The sequence below is a fragment of the Glycine max genome, chromosome 6 (genome assembly GCF_000004515.6).
Source record: "Glycine max cultivar Williams 82 chromosome 6, Glycine_max_v4.0, whole genome shotgun sequence".
Taxonomy (NCBI): Eukaryota; Viridiplantae; Streptophyta; class Magnoliopsida; order Fabales; family Fabaceae; genus Glycine; species Glycine max.
This window is the reverse complement of record NC_038242.2, coordinates 15105-42947: the sequence shown is the minus strand read 5'-3', so window position 1 is coordinate 42947 and position 27843 is coordinate 15105. Positions and strand designations below refer to the sequence as shown.

Sequence of the window (27843 nt, the reverse complement as noted above, 5' to 3'; positions counted from 1 at the left end):
CGTGTTTAAAAATAAGCAACCAGCATGGAGATGCTCTAATAAGATATAATCATGTTTCTTGATTATGTTTCCAAAACTATAAAAATAATTTGGAATATTGATAAATAAACCTTTAGAAGTTTAATCCCAAAGTATGCAAATAGATTTCCAAAAGTTTGATCACAGTAAGTGTAATAAATATCTTCTAAAAATATAATTGTAGAGTATACGAATTTATACTTGGAATATAAACTTCAAAACAATAAAACCACACTTGCTAAAAAGCATTATTGAAAGAAGAAAATTTAGAAGTGTGAGTGGCAAAAAAGTTTTTTTTTGAGAGTGCAAATCTACAATGCCATTAAAAGTAGAGCTTTCTGTCACATGAATGAAGAATAGGGATACATGAGATTCCCATGGCCACGCTAAGGACCTCACGGCATCATTAGACAAAATTTCCACTCAAAAAATACTCGGGATGGTGGCCATAATTTTGTTCCAGCGCATTCTGGTGTGCATTTTTTAGCGCTTAAAGCGCAGATCATAGCCTCTTTTAGGCAGTGGATTTGACAATGAGAAGTATCCCTATCGTATGTTACTTTAAGCTCAATATCAATAACTCCGCAACACTTCGTTGATATCTGAAAACAACTACTCTTACATTGTGGATATTTCTCTTCCTCATCCAACATTAAGACTCTTCGATCTGAAGTAGCTTCAAATATTCTGGACCAACAAGGAATATACGTCGTGAGGTTTGATATCTGAAAACGACTACTCCTTTATAGGCTGTCCTGGGCACACCATCCTGGGAATTGCCAAATGCAGGGAAAAAATGTAGCATAAAATTAGATCTATCCACAAGAAGAAAAAGGCATAAAAAAACAGATGGGAAACATAGACAAGGGTCATTACGCACAGCTACACCACATACAACCTACATGCATGATCCGATGAAACCAATAATATATTCACCTACAGGCCACACATCTTAAATGTATTCTCAAATATATTCAAGCTTTGATTCAAATTACTGCATTTACTATTCACCATCCTACCCAACCAAACAAATGGAAAACTTCTAAGGAATCTTTAACCTTTGATTGATCAACTTGGGAAAACTAACTACCATAGCATGCCTGACTATTGATGCAGAACTCACAGCCTTCTAATATGTATAGACACAAAAGTTTCTAACCTAGCTTTTCGTTTCAAATTTCATCCAGGACTCAGACTAGGGTAGTTGGATTGTAAAACTAATCCAGTGTATAATCAGGCATTGAAATTCAGGACTCTCCATTGCATAATATGATGCATTAGCCTTTTAAAGTAAAGAATAAAAATAGTTGAATTACCTTCCACTCTTGAAATATACCAAATTGGCGAGCAATGTTTTCAAAGTCTGACTGATCTTCATATTTGATACGCACATCGCCATCTATATTATATGCCTTTAGAACCATGTCAGCTCCATAGACAGGTGTAGCTTTCTTAACAACGTTCGCAAAGTGCATAGAATATTTATCCTGGAAAAGGCAAAACAAAATTCACATACCATTACAGTATTCATTTACAAATGCTCGGACACCAAACAGAATGCAGCATCTCACCTCCAGTAAATAGCTCAAATCCATTGATTTCCAATCAACCTTCCAAAAATCCAAAGTGAAATAGCATCATTCTAATAATAAGAAACATATTTAAGACTGTATTGTTTCATAAAGCAGGTGTACCTTGACATCATTCAGCTTGATTGGCTCAAGAAATTGCTTAAAAAACTGTCCCAAACTAGAACCCTGTAAATATTGCAGGACTTGTAAAAATTGCATGAACAAAACTCATGAACAAGGATTTTAGAGTAAATGGAAAGTTCAAACAGTAAAATAGAGAACCCATGATATCTGTTTTAACTTTTTATAGCTCTCTATATCATTTTAATGAATGGAAGGATAAGCTACACTAAAAGGACAATGGAATATTCTCCTAGAAAAACATAACAAAAACAGAAAATACAAGAAATAATGCTTAGAAGAATGAACAGACAAAGCCACCCTATTGAAGAAACCAGTAATTGAATACAATAAAGAAGCTAAAAGGACAGATAGATGTCTGATTTTTGCTGTTAAAAGTTCTAGAAACACGACATATAGAGAGTATCCAACACAACAAAAATTTTATTCTGTAAGAAACATCATGAACTTCAGCCAATGAATATGCAAAAAATAAACATTTAGCATAAAAAAATGTATCCTACTCCAGATTACCCATGAATGCATGCCATCTGCAAATAAAAAGTCTATCACGCAGCACAAATTTATTTGTTTTTACTAGACCAATAAATATTCTTTAAATTATGAGGTTCATAGCCTGCAAAGGTTCTACAGAATATAACTTATTGGTATAAAAGGTCGATCTTCTGAGTACAATTAGCAAACTTACATGCTCACCAAAATTATATGTTCTGCATACTTCGGGCCGGATAAACTGTCGTCCTTTGTGATTCTCTTTAAGTCTCAACCAGTCATCCCAGTAAGTGAAATTTTGTCAAAGAAAAATTTATGTACAAATATAATTCTACAGAAATTAAACATGGGTAAATCCTAAATAAGGAAATCTTATAAGAAGCTTGGGAGAGTCACACTACAAAAGCTAGCTATTGTAGTTGGAGAGCCCACATGAGCTGGCTGTGCACTAGTCCTTTGACTAGTCCCGAGCAAACACTACAATGCTGATGTCATCACGTGCATTGCTTGTTTACATCTGAGAGACATGATGGAAGGCTCTAATACCAATTGATAAGCATCCAATCCCGTGGGAACCCTCCCTTAAAAGCTAGCTATTAAGGAGAGAGAACCAACTACTTAAGGTCTCCACCGAGCATTCCATATTTACTCAATGTGAGACTTAGGCACCCCATATTACCTAAGTCCCTATCAATATCCCTTTAAAAAAATCAATGTGAATGAAAAATTAGCACTTGATATGACTATGTACAATTTATTAGCTTGACTAACTGCTCCAAATGGTTATTAGTGTTGAATTCCTCACCTTTCAAGTCATTTTGTGGGATTGAGTCGAGCTTTAAGAGAAAATTCTAAGAAAGTATCAAAGCTTATCTTAGATCTATTATTGGGCCACCCTTATTAGTCCATGCCCTAGATGTCTATTCCTGGGTGTAATCACGTTGTTAAAAAGCGGCCATGACAGTGCCATGGCGGAAGGAAGTAGCGGAAATCCTACCAGCCGCCATACAAAATCGGTGGCCTTGTGGATTTTTCATGGCGCGCAATGGCAGCTGCTATCCGTGTTGCAGTTATGGTGTTCAGAACAGCTATGGCGGAAGATGGGTGCAACTGTCGAAAGGAAGATGACCTAGTTGGGTCATTGGACCTGATCTAGGCCCAAACAAAAAAAGGGGAAACCCTAAAATTTTAATAATAAATCGGTTGGGACAGTTGACCCGGTCCATAAGCAGCCCACTGCTCTGAAGAAAACATTTTAAAGAATTAAAGAGAAATGGGTTGGGTTGCATGACCTGACCCAAACCCAGCCCAAGTCTAAAATTTAGGCAAGAAACCTCTTCATTGCCAAATACCTCTCAACGCACAACCCTATTCACAGTTTACACCCAACCTACCTCTTTGCAACCTCCACACCACAAAAATGCCATCGCGAACCCAAACCCGACATGCACCACATCTGGACGCCCCACCCAAACGTTAACGGCTCAACGCACATCACCTCTCAACGGGACTGCACCATCCTCACATTATAAACTGGTTTTGTGGGATTGAATTGGGCCTTAAGTACAAATTCTAAGAATTAGTATTCTTATATGATAAATATTTTTACCAAGAGTTCCTTATTCGGAATACTCCCAATAAACAAAAATGACAGACACAAACATGAATGAATGAAATATTAAGGATATGCTTTTGGCCATTTTGGTGATAGCTCATCCCATGTAGATCTGGCCAGCATCCATCCTAATCCAGGAAAGAAGTCTGAGCGATAAAGTTCATCTGCAGATTAGATCATACAAAATTCATCAGAATAGTAGCAGAGATCTTCCAAGACAACATAATATTTTCAAGAACATGAATTTATTTTTGGACACATCATACCTGTAAAAGTTAACAGAGGAAGTATATGATCTCATGTTTAGAAACTCATTACTATGCAGGTAACATAATTTAACATGTGTTCATAAAACAAAATAAATATGCATTGAAATCCTGTATTTTTTTAAGTGTTTGAGTGAATTTAAAAAGAAAATTTTGACCATGGAAGGCAAAGGCTGAATAAGTCCATTCTGCAGGGTGGAATCATCACTCAAGCAAATTCAAAAATTATTTGTGTCTCTCTTCTCACATGAATAATATCTACATTATTAATTATAAATTTCAAATGATATTCAAAGAATATTTCATACAAAATTAGGAAACATTAAATATTTACATCACCCCCGTCAAGCTGGAGAATGGATACCAATCATTCCTATCTTGGAAGTAAGCTATAGAAAACACTACATTGATAATCCTTTGGTTAATACATTTGCTAACTGATGCCCAGAAGGAACATATGTAGTTGTCATCAACCCACTATCTAACTTCTCTTTAATGAAATGTCGGTGTATCAAAATATGCTTAGTCTTGTCATGTTGGACCAGATTATGGGCAATATTGATAGTCAATTTGTTGTCACGGAACAATTTCATGGAGCCTTCATACCTTATGTTCAAATCATCTAGAACAATATTTATCTGTAATACTTCACACATTCCTTGGGCCATAGCTCGAAACTCTCCTTCAGCACTTGACCGAGCAACATTTTGCTTCTTACTCCTCCATGTTACAAGATTCCCACCAAAAAAATATGTAATACCCTGATGTGGATCTCCTACCAGTTACTGATCCTGCATAGTTTGCATCAAAGTCAGATTGCCTCCCCATTTAAACAAGAGCTCACTCCCTAGAATACCTTTGAGAAATTGGAGTATCCAGTTTACAGTCAATGTGTGTTCTTCTCTTGGATCATGCATGAATTGGCTTACAACACTAACTGCATATGCTAGATCAGGCTTGGTGTGAGCAAAGTATATAAGCTTCCCTCTAAGTCTCTGATACTAGGCCTCATCAACCTTGGGGCTTTCTTCCTCATTACACATTCTATGATTTTAATCAATGGGAACACCAATGGATCTACACCCAAGTTTGTATGTCTCCTTAAGAAGTCAAGCACATAATTTCAAATTTTGCAGCCAACTTCTTTTTTAGTAGTCACATCTCAATTGGGTCATTTCTTGTTATGATTATATCATCAACATACACAAGTAGAACAGTGAATTACCTCCTGGGGAATGTTTTAGAAAAAGTGTATGATCTCCTTGGCTTTGCTTATAACCCATGGGCATCATTGCTTTTGTGAATCTTCTGCACCAAGCTCGTGGTGACTATTTTAACCCATATAAAGCCTTCTTTAGCCTGCATACCTTATTTGTTCCACTGAAGGAGCTAAAACCTAGGGGAATCTCCATGGACATCTCTAAGTCTCCATGCAAAAAAGCATTCCTGACATCAAATTGCTCGATTTCCCACCCAAAGTGGGCAACAACAGAGAGTAGAATTCATCTTTGCTATCGAGGCAAACATCTCCTAATAATCAGTGCCATATGTCTAAGTATATCCCTTTACCACTAGTCTTGCTTTGCATCAATCAAGAGTACCATTTGATTAATGCTTGATCGTGTAAATCCATCTGCATCCCACTAGTCTCTGATCATATGGTTTGTCAACAATCTCCCATGTTCCATTTCTTTTAAGCGCTTTCATCCCCTCCTTCATGGAATGAAACCAATTCACATCTTTCGATGCTATTTTTGATGAGGTTAGAATTATAGTTTTGTTACGTTGCACTAGATTTTGTGCAATGTTTATTCCAGCCTTGATATCACAATACAACTTTATGGGTCAACTGATACTCTCAAGTTTCAATTCCTCTAGAACTCTTTTTAGCCACATCATCTCACAAATTCCTTGGGTCCTTGATCTATATTTAGATTCAATACTACTTTTAGAAACTATATTTTGTTCTATACTGTGTGACAAGGTTGCCATACACAAAGGTACAATACCCTAAAGTAGACCCTCTATCTGTGAGATTATGTTTTGATATTATTCTTGATATTGTATTTATTAATTTAATAGAATATTCTATTTCCTATTAATTGGTATTGATTACAAGATCAATCAATTACTAATTAATAGGAAATAGAATGGCCGAACCTACCCAGTCGACATCATTGACTTTTTTTAAGAAAAGAAAAAAAAAAGACCTTTTCTCTGGAGCAATCTTGAAGTACCATAAGATTCTATAGGTTGCCTCAAGATGTTATTCATAGGGAAATTGCATGATTTGACTTAGAAGACATGCTGCAAAAGCAATAAGGTCTTGTATGAGATAAGTAAATCAGCTTCCCTACAAGTCTTTGATGGTGGCCAGTATCCAAATCATCTCCAAGTTTCTTATAAAGATCAATGCTGTGTCAACTGGTCCACATCCACTCATACTAATCAAGGTTGTACTTCCTTTGGGATAGTACAATTCCCTTTTTCAACCTAGCCACTTCCATTCCAAGAAAATATCTTAATGACCCCAATCCTTTATCTCAAATTTTGTTGAAAGTGATTTTTTTTTAATTTATTTATCTCCAACAATAAGTCATCTCTTGTAAGGACAATATCATCAAACATAGATAATTAGAATAACAACCTTCCCTTTAGATGAGTGCTTGACATAGTGTGATCTGTTTGACCTTGGGAATATCCCAGTTTTTGTAACAAACTAAGCAAACATCTTGAGCCTTCTTCAACTTACAAACCTTTGGACTATACTCTTGTTCAAACCCAGGTGGAGCATCAACAAAAACTTATTTTTTTAAGTCTCCACTAAGGAATGTGTTGTTGAGAATCAGAAATATTTAATTTATAGATTTATTAGGATCTGATTTATAGGAAACATATCTGATTCAGAGGAAACTGAATATCCTCTCATTATCAGTATTTATTGTAATGACCACTATAAAATAGAGTATCTGCTGTGTACTTTGACACACGGTTTCAGTCTATTATCCCTCTATATTTTCTCTCATTTTACAGGGTATCTAGAGCTAGGTTGAGGGAATAAGGACTTACCCAATGAACACTCCTCTCAGCTTAAGGACTTAGTTAATTTGGTTTGGTTCATGGTGGTGAACAAAAACAGTGCACTGCACTCAAGTACTTTTAGGGATAGAGTTGATGACAACTTATTTTGGGAAAAATAATTTAGAAATACCTATATAGGAGTTTTGAAATTCAAGAACTGTATTAATTAAATAGGTTGTTGTTAATATGGCTTCTCCCCAAAGGTATTTAAGAGATGGAAATTTTTTTTCAAAAAATTCAGAAAACAAATGTTTCATAAAGTTAATAGTGAAGCTTGGTAGCCTAGCCAATAGTTCCATAACATTATTTCTTTATCCCTAGAAACAATAGCAGAGTTTAAGCCATGTACTTTAATTTAGTCCACTCAGGTCACTTTCATCTTCAAGTAAATAGAGTTCATTGATTTCTCTAGCATTGCCAATCATCCTCCCTAAGTTCAATTCATGAAACTTAAAACAAGAGAAATCAAATAGGCTAAATTATCGTTTTGGTCCTTTATGTTTTTGTGTTTTATGTTGTCCTTTATGTTTCAAAAGACTCATTTTAGTCCTTCACGTTTTCGAAAAGTTCTATTTCAGAGGTCATTTGGAAAGCATTTCTTTCTTATTAGAATTTTTCTGGGTCTTCATCAGTGTGGCAGAACCTCTGGTTTGAGGCTCCACATGATCATTCACTAGAGGTGGTGTTGCAGTTTCACTTGTGGTTGGTGAATGAAGAGAATGAATAGGCAATGGTCATTGCCATTTTCACCATTGGAGATAGCAAGGTTCAGAGCCAAAGCTTCGATACCATATCAGAAAAGAGAAGGAAATCTTTTATTTCTCTAGATCTTTTTAAATAGTACAGCCATTGATTTATAGACAGAATTAGTCACAAAGAGGAAACCAAATCAACCACAATCATGGAGAAAAATCAGGAAGCAATAGCCTATCACATTATCAACCATGATCTGATCATAATTCAAATTTTATTAGAAAATAAATTAGAGACAAACTTGTGAGTTGTGACAGTGTTATAAACAAAACCTACAGATGAATAAACTTACATGGATCATGTACAAACTGCTTTTGTCCATTGTCATTCCATGAGGAAACAGCCATAATGGATCTAGAATAGAAAAATTATCAACAGAGATTCCAAAGTCTTAAAAAACTAGTGTAGCGAATCAAAAGAAAATAAATTCAGCATTCTGCAATTCTAGAAAACATACTTATCCTTGTCAAGGAGAGTCGCTGCAGCTTCAAAATAATCAAAGAAATCAGGTGCTATTTCCATGTCATCTGAGATTGGATAAAATTGTAGTATTAGCTTCCATGTTTTTACCAATGATAAAAAGATTAAAAAGAAAGCTTAATTATTAATTTGGTCCCTTAATAATTTTAAAAGCTCAATTAGGTACCTCTATTTCCTAACGCTGCAATCATGACCTTTAATTTTAAAAAGTGGCTCAATCAGGTCATTTCCATCCAATTGAAGTTGACACCATTAGATTTGCGAATTCCGACGGTTTTTGTTATGAATAGTGGCACCACTATATTTATTATTAATTTAAAATTAATATATATATATATATATATATATATATATATAATTAAAAAAAAGTGAAACAAAAAATTTAAAATTCAAATTGGATGCGTTGTCAAAGGCCCTTGCCAGGCTGAAACCCTCAAACTCCATCATCACCACCAAACAAAGTCCCGTCCTGCAATTCCTCCAAGTCACTCTCAGGCACTGCAATGCCAGCAACCAGCGAATCCTCTTCACCATCAAATCGGCAAAACCCCTCCAGCCTTGGTCACATCCCTTTGTTACACATCCCTATTACGTGTTTAGGGGTTTTGATTTGTGTTTCAAAACACAACACCACCACCATTGCACTGTCGGTCCTCACTGCAATGTTGTGGGCGCCAATGAGGTCCACCATGTCCACCTTGGCACTGGCAAGATTCAGCAACGCACACAAGGGAGAGAAAGGGAGGAAAACGACCTCTGGTAATGGTAACAACGTGCACCGCCACCATCATGGCTGTGGCGGTCCTTAGGGTGGTTAGGGTTCTGATTATGATTGATTTGGGGGTGGTTTGGGTTCTGCTTACACTTTTTAGGATTCTGATTGCAGTTTTGGTTCTGAAAACTGGAGTGTGGTTCTTATCGTTGTACATGATGGGGGTGAAGGTGAGAAAAAATACAAGCGGAAGCTTTTTAATTTTTAAAATAATATTAATAAATGTAGTGGCGATTAAAAATCGCCACTATTCATAAGGAAAACTGTCACAATTCACATCTTAACAGCGTCAGTTTAACTAGACAAAAAAGATACAATAGGGGCATTTTTTAAAATTAGAGGACCTAATTGGAGCGTTCTAAAATAGAGGGGCCTAATTGATATTTTTTAAAATAATTGAGGGACCAAATTAATAATTAAGCCTTAAAAAAATACATAGTGTTGAAAAGATATAGCCCATTTCACCTTCAAGAATGATCACACGGCTGAAGTTATGCTTGTAGAACAGTTGATCTAGAGCCCACTTGTAATGACCTGATAATGGAATCAATTGAATATTCTTTTTAAATAGAGAACACATGGAAATCAAGAAGAAAACTCTTACGTGCAATTTTGTAGTAAGCAGTTAACTCTCCAGGCCGTTCAGTTTGAACTGGTTCAAAATCCAAGTGCTGCATCAAACTATTATTATTAGTGCAGACTATAGAGAACCTGGTTTTTTATTATCAAATTATTAGGTCCCTCAATAACCACAAATCAGAGATTATAGAGATCAAAATAATTTGTGAAAACACAATATTAGTTTTATATTTCTAGCACATCACTATGCCAAGAAATTTGAAAATGAATAATCTTTAATTCTTTATGTAAGACTAAGGAACTCCCCAACTCATACTTTTACATAAGCAATTCTGAATTCAAGATCTTTGATTCTTCATTTGATAAGCAATCTAGACAAATTCAATAGCCCACTTTTTCAAAGATAACAAGCACCATGACGGATTTTTTTTTTTACTTATTGGAGTATAGTTTTACTACTGTGTATCTTTTATTTTCTCAACATCTTTACAGCAGTAGTTCAGTTAGGTATTTTGTTCTGGTTTTGTACAGGTTGAATTCATTCTCTCAATAATACAATTTCTCTCTTCGAATTCTATTACGGTATCAAGAGCATAGTGCGATCTGCAAACCCTAAACCATGGCTTCCAATCACAATTCTAATCCTCCTTCTCTACCCTTCAATGCTGAACCTCTTCATTCTGTTCTGCCGCCAACACAGGCCTCATCTTTGACACCCTTCTGTTACTTTCTTGCACTGCATTTCTGAGAAATAGGACCATGGACTATCTCTTATGGTGTGGAATTAGTGATAAAAGGTCATCGATTACACCATTATCTGGTAAATCTCTAAATTCCACCAAAATACCTAACAATTTCAGATTGTGATGCTGGTCACATCTCCAATTCCTACCTCACTTTGGAACACCAAGACCAGCTTCTACTTTTGTGGCTTCAATCATCGATCTCACGCAATATGCTTACGTGCGCCATTAGTTGCAGATCTTCATGGCAACTATGGGAGAAACATCCATTCCTATTTTCAATCGTGCGCCAATGCAAAAGCTCATCAGCTTCACATAGTACTACTTTGGAGATTCAAACAATTTCTGAGTTCCTTCTCCGTACTCAGGCCTTAGTTGATGCTCTAACAGAGATTGGTGTTGTTGTCTCTTCAAAGGAGCAGCTTCATATCATTCTTCAGGGATTACCTCAAGAATACAAATCTACAGTTTCCCTAATTAGTAGCAGGTTTGATCCTCTTTCAATTGACGAAGTTGAAACCCTACTATTCACACATGAAGTGCAATTGGAGAAATTCAAGAAGGCAATAAATACAATTTTCACATTCTCGCTGTCAATGTAATTTTTTCACGTTCTATCATTTTCTCTTGTTTTCTCTCTGATTCTTGTCTCCTAATAAAAAAACTATAAATCTGTGAAACGGAACCCCATCTGTATTTACATTATCCAATTCAGGCTGAAGAAACAGAGTGCTTGCAAATTTCTGTATCTTGGCTTGCACACTTATCTTATTAGTATAATTATAAATAATTAAGGAGCTAGTCTTTGATCATTAACAAATTTAAAGTAACCATCACAATTATAGCTGACTATCAGTTTACACGCACTAATATGCAATTGGCCTTTGAAAATACTAGGATACAGATACACTGAACTGATTTTCAAAGTACAGCTCGTTTACGTAAATGTATATACCTGCATATAAGATAACTGATCATAGCTCAAAGCCTTACTTTTAACATTTGGATTTGATCCATCCTGAATAGATAATAAAGGACCACAATCAGCTGTTTATGTTCAATTTGCATTTACAAAATATTGACAATGTCTCAATCATTTCAGGGAGACAAAATAAGGCTAAACATACAAAATACCTGAGATACAAATAAAGGATATCTTGAAGAAATGGGCCTTTGGTATCTGTAAAACTAAGTAGATCATGACTCAGATGGACAAAATAAATGCTTACATTATCAAGTATAAAAGATTAAAAAATCAAATGTTATAATATGATGCATACTTCAATACAGAATTAATAGTCCTCTCCAGGTAATCAGCACGATTACATGCCATGATCACAACAGCAGCCACCGGAACCTAAAACGTTCGGCACAGAGAATCACACAATAAACTCTAGAAAGAGGAATAGAAGACAGAGCAGACTGTCAAACATTCAGCTCAACCTGCACTTTATCAATCAGCCTCTGCAGGTCTTTTCCTGAAATGTTTATTTATAGAATAGAATGGTTAGTATCTTGGATAACTAATATACAAAAAAATCATTAGATTGTTTATAAAATTTAGGACATTATTGAAATATGTTTGTATTTATATGAAACTAACAATGTAGAGTGCATATAATGTAAGATGCATAACTTCAAAAATAATATATTTGATTGACAGCTTGGATTCATGAAGAGTTTCCTGATCATAAACTGACAATGGAAGAGTTTGATTATGACAATTTACAGCTTCAAATGGTCAAATATGTTGTGTCAATAATGAAGAATCGCATTGTTGTGCAGTTGTTTATTACAGTTGCACAGTAGGTCACACACACACACGCACACATCAAGGTACTCTAACCACACACAGATCAAGGTACTCTAAGATTAACTCTTTTTAGAGTTACTCTCCATTCTCACACATACACACACACACACGGAAGGATCAAGGTACTCTAAGATTAACTCTTTTAGAGTTACTCTCCATCCTCACCATTCATTTACTTGAAATCCAATGGTTAAGATTAGTTACTTATTAGAACCATTAGGTTTCAAGAAAATGAGTGGGGAGTAACTCCAAAATGGAGTAACTTGATGCTCCCTCTCTCTCTCTCTCTATATATATATATATATATATATATACACATATATATATATATATATATATATGTATGTATGTATATAGTGAGAGAAAGCATATCTTGCATGAAAAAACATTATGAGAGTGAGAGGATTAAATCTAAGTCATATAATCATACATGGAGGGTTAAGATTTAATGTCAAAAAGTCACATGACTGTTTAAGTGCTCACATAACATTAAATCTTGACTGTCCATGTTTAGTTATATGGTCTGGAATTAATCATCTCACTCTCATATAAGATACTTTCCTCTCATATGATATGTCCTCTATAAATATACATACATACATATATATAGGGATGAGAATCAACAAAAGAATTTAATAAGGACCAAAAGCAAAAAGACCCTTATATTATAGGAACTAAAAAGTTAATTAAAACATTAATTAATTAAACAAAATCTTACTCATAAGCTTATTGAAATAATCTAAAAAGAGTTTATAGGAAAATAATAAGTCAAATTCATAAGCACAACCATATAAGTTCCAAATGCCCCCTTAATCACATGTTATGTAGAAAAGATAGAAAAAGGCATACACCACCACCACCACTACCATCCCAAAAAAAGAGAGACCTTTTTACTAAATTATAGCATACTTTCAAGATCTTGTACAAGAGACTTTGTTTGTCCACATTCTTGGTCTCGACGTTTCTGCTCTTCTGAAAGAATTCAAGACAACGACCAATTTAATCTGACAAAAATATCATATGCAGAGGAGGCCAAAGATTAAATAAACAAGTAAACCAAAATACCCATTTCTAAATGCTAATAATAGGGCTCATATATTCGACTATTAACAATTTTTTTGTTTCAGAAAGGGGAACCAGAGGCCCAAAACAAGAAACAGAAATAACAATGAAAAACCACAAGAGTAGTAACTCCCATGTTAGAATAGTTGTTTTATTATTTGTTGTACAGCTTTATAAAGCTAACTTTTGTTGTATCTATCTCTGAGTTAGGTGTCATGGGCTGTAGCCTTTTTCTCTTGATTTGTACTTCTGTTTCAGACTCCACTTATATATATATATATATATATATATATATATATATATATATATATATATATATATATAAGATCAGCTGAGTGAATCTCACTCAAGCACTTCAATAATGTAATTTGAAACTCAGACCATTCAACAATGTAGTCCTTAAATTTAACACAAATCATGGAATATGTTTGTTTGACTATAAAAGAAGTTAGGAAATCTAAGTCCCTACTCCCTACCATACATCCCTTTCAGCACTTCCACCCATAATCCTCCATCACATCTTCATTGCACAAAACTGGTTGATGAGGGATAGGTTTTTAATCCCAAGTCCCCTTTCTTACTTGCCTTTACATAGTCACAGGGTACTCTTTCAATTATGAATGAGACTTTCCAGGATTGCTCATCATGCCCCCAGATGAAGTTCCTCTGCAGCCTTTCTATCCCCAAAATGATACTTCTAGGTACAAAACATAATCACCATGGGGTAAATGGGTATTGCTCCAGCAAAAAACAGCTAGCATTACCCTTCCAGCTAGGGACAGGTGCCTTGTCTTCCATCAAGAAAGCCAATTTTTATCTTATAAAAAATGTTCTAAAAATAATCCATTCAAAGTGCCCCTTCAATAACGATATTCCAATATAACACCCCAAACAGTCAGTTTCGACATATTCTGACATCTGAGTTATAAACTGCTTGAGCTCCTTTGTCACATTGAAGGAGAAATAAATATTAGTCTCACTGGTATTTACCCTTTGGCTGGATAATTAGTAAAAAGCATCTAGATGTCTTTGTACATTCAATCTGCTCCATAGCAGCCCATCCAAATTAAGACAAATCATCCCAAACATGAGATGTGATAATAAAAGGAACCTTATCCCCTTCACTATAAGATATCCAATCACCCTTCCCACATCTATTATGTTAGATAACTCGTCCATGTAGAGGACAGAAATTATTTTTTTTGATCGGCAAACATATAATATATATTGATAAATTGAGTACCAGAAGTACTAAAGTACAGCTATATAAATGTCCTTACTCTGGTTCCAATACAGACTAAATGGAGTCTGGTGAGGAACCACAGCCAGGCCATACTATGGTATTAAATGCTACTATTAATCTATGATTATATCCTCTATTGATACACAAACCCTTCTCTAAGGTTACTAGACCACTGGTTGAAATGAGTTACAAAATCCTTCTCCAAATTTCTGAGCCATGTCCACATGAGGAAAGCTGCCTCATCCATCATTTTGTTGTTGTCGAAAGAGTCATTGGAGAATATTATGTCATTCCTTTTCATCCAAATAGTCCAGGTCACAGCCAGCCACCAACATTTCCACCGATTAATCCTTAATCCATCAGCCACTATTGATCCATGATGGAGGAAATGTTGTCTTGGATCTTGTGGGAAAACTCCCACAGTGTTCACCCAAGACAAGGATTCCCACCAAATAGGGATGATTTTGCTGCAGTGAAAAAATAAGTGTCCCACTTCCTCCTCCGCGCTTCTGAAAAATGGGCAGGTCCTATCAATGATCTCTACTTGTCTCCTGAGTAGATTTACTTTAGTTGGCAACCTATCTCTAAGCAACCGCCAAGCAAACACTGCATATTTGATTGGAACCTTCAGCTTCCACAGCTCCTCAAAAGCCCTGTCCTGTGTCCCATCTATGTCTCCCCCCCCCCCCCCTCATCATCTTGTAAGCACTTTTCGCCGTGTATTGCTCACTTGGATCTGCTGTCCACACCCACTCATCTCTTTTGTGTATCTGGATAGGCTTGCTTTCAATATGTTGTAAAAAATTAACAGCCATTGGTATCTCATTGTCAAACAATGGCCTCCTCCATAAAAAGTTCCACTCCCAATCTGCTTCCTTATAGCCTCCCATGTGCTGGATAATTTGGTTTTGTTGGCACGAGATTAGGTACAATCTGGGGTATTTTGCTGCAAGTGATTCTTCTCCATCCATCCACTTATCCTCCCAAAATTTGATTCTATCTCCACATCCAGGCCTCCACTCAATGCTGTTGTGCATCTCCACACCCTGTAAGTTTTGAAAGACCAGCTTTAGATCCCTCCACCAAATGGACTCATGGTTGTCTCGATGTGCTTCATCCAATCCCCTCCAGCCTCTATATTTAGATTCGAGGACCCTAGCCCACAGTTGACCTTCATGCTGAAATAAATTCCACCTCCATTTGCCTAACAATGCGATGTTGAATGTGTTTATGTCCTTGATTCCTAGTCCCCCTTTGTCTTTTGGGAGACATACTGTCTCCCATTTGATCCAAGCAATCTTGTTTTGATCTGTGCCACCTCCCCATAGGAATCTTCGTTGTATAGACACTAACTTCTCCACCACTTTCTTAAGAATCCTGAAAAAAGAAAAAAAATAAATAGGCAAAGATGTTAAGATGGACTGAATAAGAGTCACTCTCCCCCCAAATGAAAGGTGTCTTTGCGTCCACTTATTTAGAACTCTCTCACACTTTTCAAGGATAGGATTCCACATGTGACACCTTCTAGGGTTTGCCCCTATGGGTATGCCTAGGTAAACAAACGGGATGGGCAGCAAACTACAATTCAAACAACTGACTGCTTCAATCTTCCACCTATCTGTCATTCCAAATGCACCGAAACAGCTTTTCGCAAAGTTAATTTTGAGTCCAGAAACCATCTCAAAAGTCCTCAGAAATTATGGGGACAATAGATAACCTTGATGGACTATTCTACTAGGCATGAAACTTTTAGTTATAGAGTCGTTCCAAAAAACAAGTGTTGATAAAGTTGTTATACAGCCTGCCACCTAGTCATTGTAACCTCTACCAAATGGTTAGGGAACCCAACTTCCACAGTAACATTTTTTATGAAGCCATGGTTCAGCCTATCATAGGCTTTTATGAACTCTACCTTTCATTCTTCTCATAGAAAGGAGCATTTCCAGAGCTATTACTATTTTATCATGAATGCACCTAGATGGTACAAAGTTGGGGGTACCACCCTAGAGAGATCTGGTTTTATCTTGTTAACAACTATCTTTGTGATCACTTTATAACTTCATTACACAATTATATGGGTCTAAACTGCAATATATTACACTTGTATTATATCTAATAAGTAATAATGCATATGTGCTCAAGGAAAATATTATTGGTTCCAGTCAAAATTCTACTCCTACGTCCTACATATTATGGTCAGCAATATTGCTTCATGTTTCTTTATCTCAATCCTATATTCATTGACTTCAAGACTTCTGGAACCATAAGAATTCCTCTTGCTTTAAAACTTGTTCAAGCTACCCATGCAAGGATCACCATGCATGGGATGCTCCTTTTTGGCAAAAGCTTCCACCAAGTTTGCATCCTGACCTGCAATACTTGTTAGTTACACCTCCCTCTCTTGGCAGTGGCCTGTCTAGTCACCCTTTGAGATAGTGTCCAAATTTTCTGCAAAGACACAAGAGATGGAGTCATGGATTCCCTTGGACACCATCCTAAACCTCCTCCTTCTGACTTAGACCAAGACTAGCAGAAGTTTAATTGGATCAACATCAACTCAGAGCCCAGCAAATCGACCTATGCGTTGCTCCACTGTGTTCTTGACTCTTGTCATTCCTCATTGTCCTCCCCACCCTATTCCCAATACAGGGAAGTAATTCTGGGTAATCCTACTCCACCAGCAAGTACAGGAATCGCAACTACACAGATAATGTTCATAGATCATCCACAGGCCACCCATCAACTCATGAGCTTGAATATTCTGGATTGTAAACGTCACCAGAGAAAATTCATTCCCCAGATCAATAACAGAGTTTCTATAGCTTAAACACTTTTCTTTTGTTGAATTATTGTAACCCCCAGCATTAACGGTTAGAGTGAAGGAGAACGTTTTAGTATGACCAAGATATTCATGCAAACAGAGATAAATGTAAGACAACATTCCGCAATTAGTATTAATTAATAAAAAGCAAACCTTCCAGGGCCACAATTCGTCCTTGTTGCAAGCTAATCTGATCAATCAGCGATCGCGTTTGACTTGTACAATGGTTTTCAGCTTCGATCTGTGAAACAAGAATTAGCAACGATATTGATGACCCACCAAATACTAGCTATGGAAATATAGAATATAAATTAATATGAGCAGAGGAGTTGAGTTACAGCTGCAGCGAGGCGATCAGCATATTCTGATTGTGTTGCGAAAAGCCTCATCTGAACAAGTATAAATGACAGGTTAAATTAACAGTGCCGTGGGAAACAAACACATAGTTAGGGTTAGGGAGACAGACACCACCTGGATATAGATGAAGACGCCAGCTGCAATCAAGAGAAGAAACCGAAAATCACAGAAAACTTTCGCCATTTGCTTTACCACAAATTTTGAATTACTACGCACAGCACACTACAGCAGGTTTCTGATATACATTACGTTAATTAAGAGCAATTTCTATGCCTTGCGCTCAGCTACCTACCTGTAACTCCTCCGGTCAACTCAATTTTCTGACGAGAAACCATGTTCCTATTGCCTAATTGGTTGGGTTTTGGTTTTGGTTTTGGTTTTAGGTTTTTAAATTTTTCAAAATTAAAAGTAGGTTTTAATTTGTAAATGCAAATTTTTGTTGTGCATTTGATAAAGTTTTTTAAAAATTAAGTTCAGATTGATGAAAAATAAGCAAATCAACATATGTAACAGTGAAATTCAGCTCAGATCCTTTACGCAAAAGATATAATAAAGAGGAAAGTTCCCACTAAAGTGGATCAACAAGAGATGAATTATAATGAAATAATAAATTTTAAAAAAAAATTAGACAAAAGTTTTATATAAATCATTTATATAATTATCTTTTATGGGTAGATATTATTTGATGAATAAAGGATATCTGAATATAAACGAAGTGATTTTGTGTCATATCTTAACATATATCTCATTCTTAATTCAAACAAGAGCCTTAACCAATGCTTAGGAAGCCTTCAATCATTTTTAAGTTGTATTAATTGAAAAGTTATTTAAAGCGTTGTAGAAAAGATGAAAAATACTTATGAGAATGTCGAAATACAAATATAAACACCTAAATAATGTTATGGTGACCGCATTTACCTTATTTACTTCAATTACCAAAAGAGAAAATTGCATTATATAGTTATATCATCAACTATGCTCAAGCAACAATTAAATCAAATACCTGATTAATAACAAACTCTCAAATATTATCGGCAATGACACAAGCAGAAAAATATGGAAGTAATATCTTATGGAAGACATTCATAATAATAGTACTAAATTACTGTGGGATGCTAGATGAGAAGTTTTTTTATTTATTTATTAGTTTGGGATAATAAAATAAAAAATTATAAATAATTTTTTATTATATATTTTTTGGTTATTTTTAATATTAAAGTGTTTATTTTAATTATTATGCCATTTGTGTTATTCAATTTAATATTTTGATAGCATATATGATTTTTCAGTTCACATATTCAAGCCCTCAATATTAATATTTCATAGAATACTTATAACCTAAGATATGCAATATTGTGTACACGAATTATTGTTGAAAAAGGAAAAAAGCAAAAAATATGTAACTTATTAATAAAAATTAAAAGATACAATGTCAAAATATTAATGATTACAGTTCAAACGTGTAGCTATGAGTAAAAAATAAATGAATATAACTTATTTTAATTAATTTTTATTTTAAAATATTTTCATCTCATTTTTATATTGTATTTTTATTTTTAATAAATCAATTTATATTTATAAAAATTATAAGAATTCAGAGTTTGTGAAAAAATGAAAATTATAAGAATAATAATATATGAATTTTTTCAAAAGACCAAGACCCGTTAATTTGTTTTAAGGACTAAAAGTAGAACTCGTATAAAATAATGACCTAAAAAGTTAATTAACCCAAGAATTAAAAAGCGAATCTAAACATTGGAACCACACAAAAAGAACTTAGGTTTTAAATCATCAAAGAATGTCTAATCCTTCAAGGATCAATGAACTAACAGAGTGTAAATAATGTAATTGAACATAGCAATCATAAAAATAGGGTTCAATTCAATTAAATACACGTGTCTTGAAAGAGAACGGGAGAAACCTTAAGTTAATTCACTTTTAAATTTGAATCAATATGAGCATAGAAATAATAGTAATAAATCTATTGAAAATTATCGTGTGAAACCTAATCCCAAAAACTATTTGATTTGATTTTCCCTTAATTGATATTCTTGTTCTTTCTTCCTAATCCGTGATTATTTTTTATGGGGTGCAAGAAGCTTTAGCCCAACTATCATACATAGCTCGTGACGCTATTGTTGTTGTAGCTATCCCAAAATCTTCTGGTCACCATACACCAGCCATTATTGTCATAAATTCGATAAGTAAAGCAGATCATTTAACACTTTCAACTACGAATAGCAGGGTAACTAGGAAGTATATAAAGTTTCATAAATGAACCAGAAAATGAAAGTTTTTCTTTATAGAAACAAAGTTTCTTGTTTCTGAATCTCAACCCACGGAAAAGAGAGAATAAATAGAAAAGAAAATTTTAAAAGAGGGAAAAATTTTAAACAGCCGTAGATAGAAAACAATTAGAAGGTACCGTCAAAACTTTTGAATTTATCATATCCTTAGGTCAGTTGTGCTTGGCATCGTCAACCTGTTTTGCTCCAACAGAGAAGAACTCAATGATCACTTCCAGTGGCATGCCCTTGGTTTCTGGAACTTTCAAAAAGACAAACACCCATGCTATGAAGCACGCGACAGCATAAATACCAAAAACACCAGCGAGGCCTAAAGAATTGAGCATAACTGGGAGTGTGTAGGTGACAATGATATCACAGATCCAAAAGGTAAGAGCACAAATGGCAATGCAGAGGCCACGAACTCGAGTGGGGAAGATCTCTGCACAAAGTATATTAGGAATTGGCCCAAATCCCATGACAAAGAAACAGAAATAGACAATAACACTAATGGTTGAGATTGATGCATTTGCAGTGGTTCCCAAATCCACAAGACTCCCCAGGACTAATATGAGAAGAGCTACTATTAGGACGGGGATTGTACTGAGCAGCAAAGTCCTGCAGAAAGGAAAAAGCATACAGTATCATTAAGATGCATTGCAACTGAAAGAATACAAACAAGTACTGGGGAAAGACACAAGGAATCACGGGTAAACTGCACAAAGAACAAAAATTATCTTGAAAACAGCAAGAATGACTAAACTTAAACAACCCAACACCAATATAGCTTTGGCAGTGATACATTTATTAATAGAGATAGCCATAGAAAAGATATTTCATCAAACAACTTCTAGATGAAAATTAAATAAGAAAAAAATGCACCTAATAGGCCTATAAGAAAATAAAAATAAGTGAAAGATATTTCGCATGGGAACATGAAAACAATATAAGTAAAAAATTGCACCTTATAGTTATACAGGAGGAAAAAAACAAAAAAGGAAAAAAGGGGGCATTGGAACCAGCAAAAATCTCATCAGCATGAACATCTTAATCAGGCTTGATACAGCAAAGAGTGAAAAAGTCAAATCCATCTGTTATAGATATCTATTCTAAACAGAATGATTTTAGAAATGCACGTGAAGGGGGGAAATGCAATAGAAATAATCTTTTCATAAGAAAACACCCCAACAACATATTTCTTATTATTTGATAAAGAAGTCAATAGAAAAGGGTAGTGGGGAGATGAATACCTTCTGCCCGAAATATCCATGAGCCTCATGGCAATGGCTATACAAGGAAGCATCAACAAGGTTGTCACCGCACTAATAAGAAAGGACGAAGAAGTAGAACCAAGGCCTAGACTTGAAAGAAGATAACCAACACCTGCCTGCTCAAGAATTTGAGGTGTATAGTAGAGGACCCCATTTATACCAGAGAACTGCACTTAAAGAGGATTTAAATAAGTCCAGCATAACTTTTCACCAGTAGCATAGCCAGGCCTTATTGGTTGACATAAAGATTTTAAAGATTAGTTAATGAATAATAATTTATTGACTTAATTAGCTACTTGAGTGAATTAGTTGTTCCCATACTGGAAATATTTTCATCAATAATTCTGTTTTTGCAATTTTTCCTTTTTTTATATAATAGAACATCACAAACATGTGACTCTATAGTAACTCCACCTGCTATTAGACAACTTCCAAACCAAAAAGCAGATCTTTTTAGGAAAATGCTTAGCTTGATCTTACAAATTGCCTCAGCTTTGGAGTTAAAGGAGTTTTTTCTGCAGGTAAGTAAAATCAGTAACAACTCAACCTATAAAGTAAAATTTATTGAAGCAAATTATTCATGTGAAATTTTGAAAAATGAAAATTCTATTGATTACATAGAATGATATAAAATTTTTTGCGGTAATGTAGAAAGAGCTTCAATCCCTTTGGTATTTTCTTTTCTAGGCCATGAATATAGGAAATCCAATCAAGATTCAATAATATCTAGTATGGCCTTATAATTTTTTACACAATTTCATCAAAGTTGGATTTAGTATCATATATCATTAACTGGGAGATACGATGTAATTTATTTTTACTTTATTAAAAAAGAACCCTCTTTTTAGTCTCGAATTCCTAAAATGTGTTATCAACTAAATCTAATTGGAATAATCTAATCATAATGAACAAAGAAAATGTTTCAACAAAATTGGGATTCACAATTTTATTTATGTGGATAATTCATAAAAAATATCAAGCAATTTTGTGCTTGTTTTACCAAAACAGAACTCAAAGTATTGTTCAAATCCAATGAAATTTGGCTTGAATCATTTTCAAAGTATTTACAAATTTTACATATGAAAAAAGACTTGTTTAAGCTGTCAGGTGAAAGAACAAGACTGATTTTATATTTAACACCAACTAAAACAATTTCACCCACATAACTTTTCAAATAACATCTCAAATTTAATCTTTTTTTTTTTTTTTCAAAATGCACTCTTCTATAAACTAATAGTTGCTAAAGTAATAAAAAAAAACATAAACTTCGTACCCCATTGCCCAGAGGCTCTTCGCTATGCGAAGGTATGAGGGAGGGATGTTGTACGCAGCCTTACCCTTGCATATGCAAAGAGGCTGTTTCCGGATTCGAACCCATGACCAACAAGTCACCAAGGCACAACTTTACCGCTGCACCAGGGCTCGCCCTCAATAGTTGCTAAAGTAATTCTCTTCAAAAATTAAAAATCTCAGCCACAGCAAAATCCCAAACAAACTCATTTGTTGAAGCTCAGATAAACTGTAAGGACAGTTGAAAATGGGAAAGAGACTATTTAAGATGAATTGCATGAGATAGATACAAATGACTGACAACTATTTATCTAATAACCTAGGTCAATTACTGTATAGCACAGCACTACAACTAATACAAGCCCTAACCCAATTAGATTATTAACATTAGAAAACACCTTAAACCCTCACAGTCCTTAAATTCTAACAAACACAATAGAGAGGACATCTTATAAAATATATTCTTAAGCTGTATGAAAAATTGCACAGGTGAAACAGTGTTATAGGATGACAATAAACCTGTCCTTGCCTGTTCAGCATTTTTAAGAAGGCAGACAAGAAGAAAAAATAAGCACCACTAACCACCACTTGGATACAACACAATGAATGTTTCATCAAAAGGCAAGGAAACAAAGTACTAAAGTGCAATATTACAACAGATGGGAACAAAGTACTAAAAAGCAGATATTAAAAATATGTCATTACCTGCTGAAGAATTTGCATTCCCACCCCCACAATTAATGCATGCTTTACTCCAGGTTCAAAAAGGTCACTCCAACTTGGCCCTTTTGCAATTGTTTCAGACGGATGAATCATAGCTGGTCCAACTGGCCGTTGACACATAAGGTCCTTGTTATAAAGGGCTGACCGACTCACCAGAGCAGCAGCCTGTACAACCTCACCATCAGTTGGTAAATCACCACCAGGGAGTGAAACCACAGACCCACGTCTAGATCCAGAACCACCATCTTGGTGTAAATATATTCTCTGGAATCCACCTTCCTTCTTTCCATCTGGGCTCTCTCTTTCAGACCATTTCCATGCTAGCTGCCAACCACCACCAATCCCAGTACTACCAGTGGGTTCTCCTGCATTTCCATGTAAAAGACTACCTTGCCTCATGCTTGAAAGGTTACTATGGGCAGGAGGAGTTATGTCCTTATCCATACTTGTTGTTTGACGAGAGATCAATGGACTCTGCAAATTGTCATCAGAATCACCAGCAGCAGCATCAGAGACATAATCATCACCCTCTCTGGCTAGGCTTTCCTCATCCCAATCTTCATTCCTTGGCTGATTTCCCCCAACACTAAACATACTCCCAAAGTGTGGAAAAAGGGTGCTTCGCATGCTTCCTGTTTCCGGGTGCTTCTCATGGATACTACCAAAGAGGGTCACTAGAGGGTCCACTAGACCGCTCTGATTTACCATGCTTCCTTTCCTAGATACAAGGCCAACAGAATTTTGTCCAGCAACAGGTCTAGCAACCCAGGACTGACCTTGTTCCGGTCCATACAACTTAATTTGATCTTTTTCTCTGGATTGATCCTCTTCATCAAGTTCATTGGCTGGACCAATTATATACTCTTCTATGGCTGTATCACCCCCAACTCCAAGACCCTCAACCAGTAGAGCCATTTCACCTGTTCATGCCCAATGACAATTATTATCAAAGTCATGCATATATACTCATTAATTACTGCAGTAGAAACAAAAGAAAGTAAACAATTTGAAGTTAGCAGGAATGTCCAAAGCCCGAATCCACAAAGGATCAAAATCAACTAAATCTATGTGCGTCTATATCGAGAGAATGGAAAAAGTAAAAATAAAAAGATTATCAACAGTTAATATAAACTGAAGCTTCCAAAATGATGTAAATATACACTTTAAATTATATGCATTATTGGTATCAAACATTGTTACACAGACATCCAATAGGAATTCACTCTTTTAGTACATCATCCTATTCATTGACATGATGAGGTGATAGGGTGAATTTCTGTTGGATGTTTGTCTAAAAATGTTTTACACTAAGTGTGCATGTGCACACACACATATAATTTGAATGTTTAAAGTACCCCCCCCCCCCCCCCCCTTTTAAAAAATGCATTCAATATTTATAATCATATTTACATGAAAAATCAATCACTGTCAGAGTCAGACCACACTGATAACAATCTATCGTTCAATGCCAATTCTTGTTAGCTATCACAAATGAACAGTGAAATTTTTTTGCAAACTGGAATAGATCAGGCTCATAGAATACATATATATAATCGCCCAAAAGTGAACAGCTGAATGTCCAGCGCATAACCAGCTAAGGTCTAATTTGAACATCCAGAGTAGTAAAGCATGAATAAAAAATGAAGACTAGACATGTAACTAACCGGAAACATCTTCCCTTCCACGAAGCCGCTGCAAAACCTTCTTGGCCTCAAGCATTCGGCCCTTACTGACAAGCCATCTGGGAGACTCAGGCAAGAACAACAGTGTGAGTGCAAAGAAAATAAGAGAAGGGATTGAAAGAACACCCAACATGATTCTCCAGCTAGGCGCCTTCATCAGTGACATCCCAAACACCATACAGTAGGAGAAAAACATTCCCAAAGAACCAGTGAACTGTGGAAGTGTATTGAGTAATCCCCTAATCTCAGGAGGAGCTGTCTCAGATATGTAAAGAGGAACCAAGGTAACTGCTAAACCAATTCCCAAACCATCTAAAAGTCTAGCAAAGAGGAGGATATAAACATTTGGAGACCACAGCATCACGAGAGAACTAACAAAATAAAGCATAGAGGAGATAATCAACATTGGACGTCGGCCTAGCAAGTCTGATAGGGCCCCAGAGCATGTAGTAACCACGGTGGCTCCAATAAGTGACATAGCCACAATTAGACCTTCAACTGTGGGTTCATTTTCTAATTGAAATTCCTTTTTTATGTACAGGATAGATCCTGCATACAAACTCTCGGGGTTAATGGCTAGATAAGCCATTTTAATTCATTCATACAACGTTACATGAAAGAAAGAAATAAAATCAATTCACCAAACCTGCAATAGTCGCATTATCCCATCCTTGTAGTAAGTTACCGATGGCAGCAGCAACAGCAACAAGAACAGCTCCACTCATAGTTTCACTTAGTTTCGTAATCAATCAGCCTGAAAAGGCAAATATATCAGCTCAACCACTGTAATAACATAATAATAAATTGATTGATGAGGCAGGCAAGGATGACAGATCCAGAATGCAAACCCTATTTTCCATTTCCATACCTAATTATATCACCTTGGCTTGGAGGGTGGGTGTTTCAATTATCTCAGACTCAGATGCAGAAAAGGACATGGGTCACTCACTGCAACATGGGGCGGGGGGCGGGGGAGCTCTTTCTTTCTTTCTTTACTATTACTATTTTTAATTTTTTTTTCTTAAAAAAATAATACTGGAGTGCAGTACTAAGACTAAGATAACGAAAGGCGTATAGAAAACAGCACAAGTAGCGATCCTATTCGTCGGGTCGAAAAGCAGCTGATAATGAAATGAAATTGAGCCCCCTGTTTTTTTTGCAACAGAGGCTCGTTAGTGGACACCTGCCCTTTTAGCTCTCTCACTGCTCTGCACGTCATCCCCCTCCCCGATCGGAATCAGTTATGCGTCAAACAATCATCATTCAGACTACACACTTGAAGCTTAAATGTCACTTTCATTAAAATAATAAACTAAATAATTCTTTTGTTTTTCCTTTTCTCCCACGATCGATCACGAAAAGGTAATAGGCAGTTTCTGGGTTCGCCTCTGCAACAATAAAATTGGACTCATAAAACTAAACTATTATTTAGTTTTAGCGTAAAAAATTATACAACATGAAAATTAGACTCATAAAACTATTTTTTAAACTTAATTACATTTTCAACTCCAACTATTATAATTATGTAATCTTGATCTTTCATTTTTTCTACATTATTCTTTATTAAAATTTAAAAATAATTTAATTCGAGACGTAAAAGTAAGTGTGTTTAATCAGTTATACTCACATAAGTTTATTTTAGTAGTTTATTATTTCAAGTAATTTATAAAAATAAACTAGTTTATAAATTACTTTTTTTTCTTCTTCTCATTTTATCGCACTAATTCTTTTATCCCTTTTTATTTAAAAATCATTTATCTTATCTTATCACTCTCACGCGACAATCAAATAAAAATATGTTATTATGAATTGAAATTATACTTTTTGTTATTTTATTTAATTTCAAACTAGTTATTTTAATTAATTATTACATTGTTTATTTTTAATTTTAATTAAATATTTGATTGCTAAACAATAGTTGATAAAAACAAAATTTTAAATAATATAATTACAAATTTATTTAAGTATTAAAAATGTTTTAAATGGTATAAGTTTATTAAAATATTGATTTTAAACAATATAAATAAAATCGTCAATTTTTTACATTATGATTATGCTTCTTAATTATTATCAGTTAGGTTTTTTCCGAGTTACCACAAGTGTTAGGATCCCAAACAAATTTTCACTTTTCCCGTGGGTGTGGATTCAAATATCCCGTGAAGAATAAATGTTGAGATTTCTATTTATTGTTTGGTAGTAGAAGGGGTAAATTTTAAAGATTAAGATGAAATTGAAACTAAAGAGTTTATGTGATAAAGGAGATAAAATTTAAGGATAAATTAAGATAAAATTAAAGTTTAAAATATTTATTTGTAATGGGAATAAAGTTAAAGGATAAATTAGGATGAAACAAAATTTTAGGATGTGTTTTTACAAAAGAAGTAAAGTTTAGGGGAGTTAAATAATTTTTCCATCATTCAAATTGACTTGTGCTTAAAAGAAAACAAAAATAGAAAAATACATGCCTAAATTTATAATATATATTATCTTTTCAAATAATATAAATTTACACTCCTTAACCATATGTTACTTGTACATGTACATATGTACGATCTAATTTAATATGAATTAAGGTCGAGATTTATATATCATTAATGTTTTAATAACTAATTACGACAAGTTAAAGGGTATTCATTTTGGAAGGAAAAAATTGCACACGTTTTTATTTTATTTTATTTTTTATAATCAATCAATTATATATTTAAGGAGATGATAGCTGAGAACTAATTAGCGTATTTGAAATTAGAGAGGACATATATTTAGTCTATTTGATAAAATTAACTTG

The 27843-nt window shown here is 34.8% G+C and overlaps 2 protein-coding genes across 3 annotated transcripts; both read right to left on the bottom strand.

Annotated features, from left to right (window-relative positions):
- Positions 1 to 335: 335 nt before the first annotated feature.
- On the bottom strand, positions 336 to 18367 carry LOC100795005 (alpha-1,3-mannosyl-glycoprotein 2-beta-N-acetylglucosaminyltransferase). Of its 2 annotated transcripts, XM_003526697.5 has the most exons (18): positions 17922 to 18367; positions 17789 to 17839; positions 17604 to 17691; positions 13234 to 13296; positions 11955 to 11989; positions 11792 to 11868; positions 11646 to 11691; positions 11467 to 11529; positions 9794 to 9860; positions 9655 to 9723; positions 8395 to 8464; positions 8230 to 8291; positions 3911 to 4001; positions 2419 to 2512; positions 1713 to 1775; positions 1590 to 1628; positions 1335 to 1505; positions 336 to 787 (listed from the first exon to the last, which is right to left on the bottom strand). In XM_003526697.5, exons 1-18 carry the CDS (start codon positions 17988 to 17990, stop codon positions 671 to 673), a joined length of 1335 nt encoding a protein of 444 aa, XP_003526745.1. In that variant the 5' UTR covers positions 17991 to 18367; the 3' UTR covers positions 336 to 670. The 2 variants fall into 2 exon arrangements, with proteins under 2 accessions (XP_003526745.1, XP_006581075.1); XM_006581012.4 differs by lacking the exon at positions 13234 to 13296 and having other exon boundaries at positions 17922 to 18346.
- A 1715-nt stretch (positions 18368 to 20082) lies between these two features.
- On the bottom strand, positions 20083 to 26450 carry LOC100790278 (monosaccharide-sensing protein 2). Its single transcript, XM_003526689.5, has 6 exons — positions 25927 to 26450; positions 25705 to 25812; positions 25041 to 25607; positions 23359 to 24296; positions 21343 to 21530; positions 20083 to 20710 (listed from the first exon to the last, which is right to left on the bottom strand). Exons 2-6 carry the CDS (start codon positions 25781 to 25783, stop codon positions 20266 to 20268), a joined length of 2217 nt encoding a protein of 738 aa, XP_003526737.1. The 5' UTR covers positions 25784 to 25812; positions 25927 to 26450; the 3' UTR covers positions 20083 to 20265.
- Positions 26451 to 27843: the final 1393 nt, after the last annotated feature.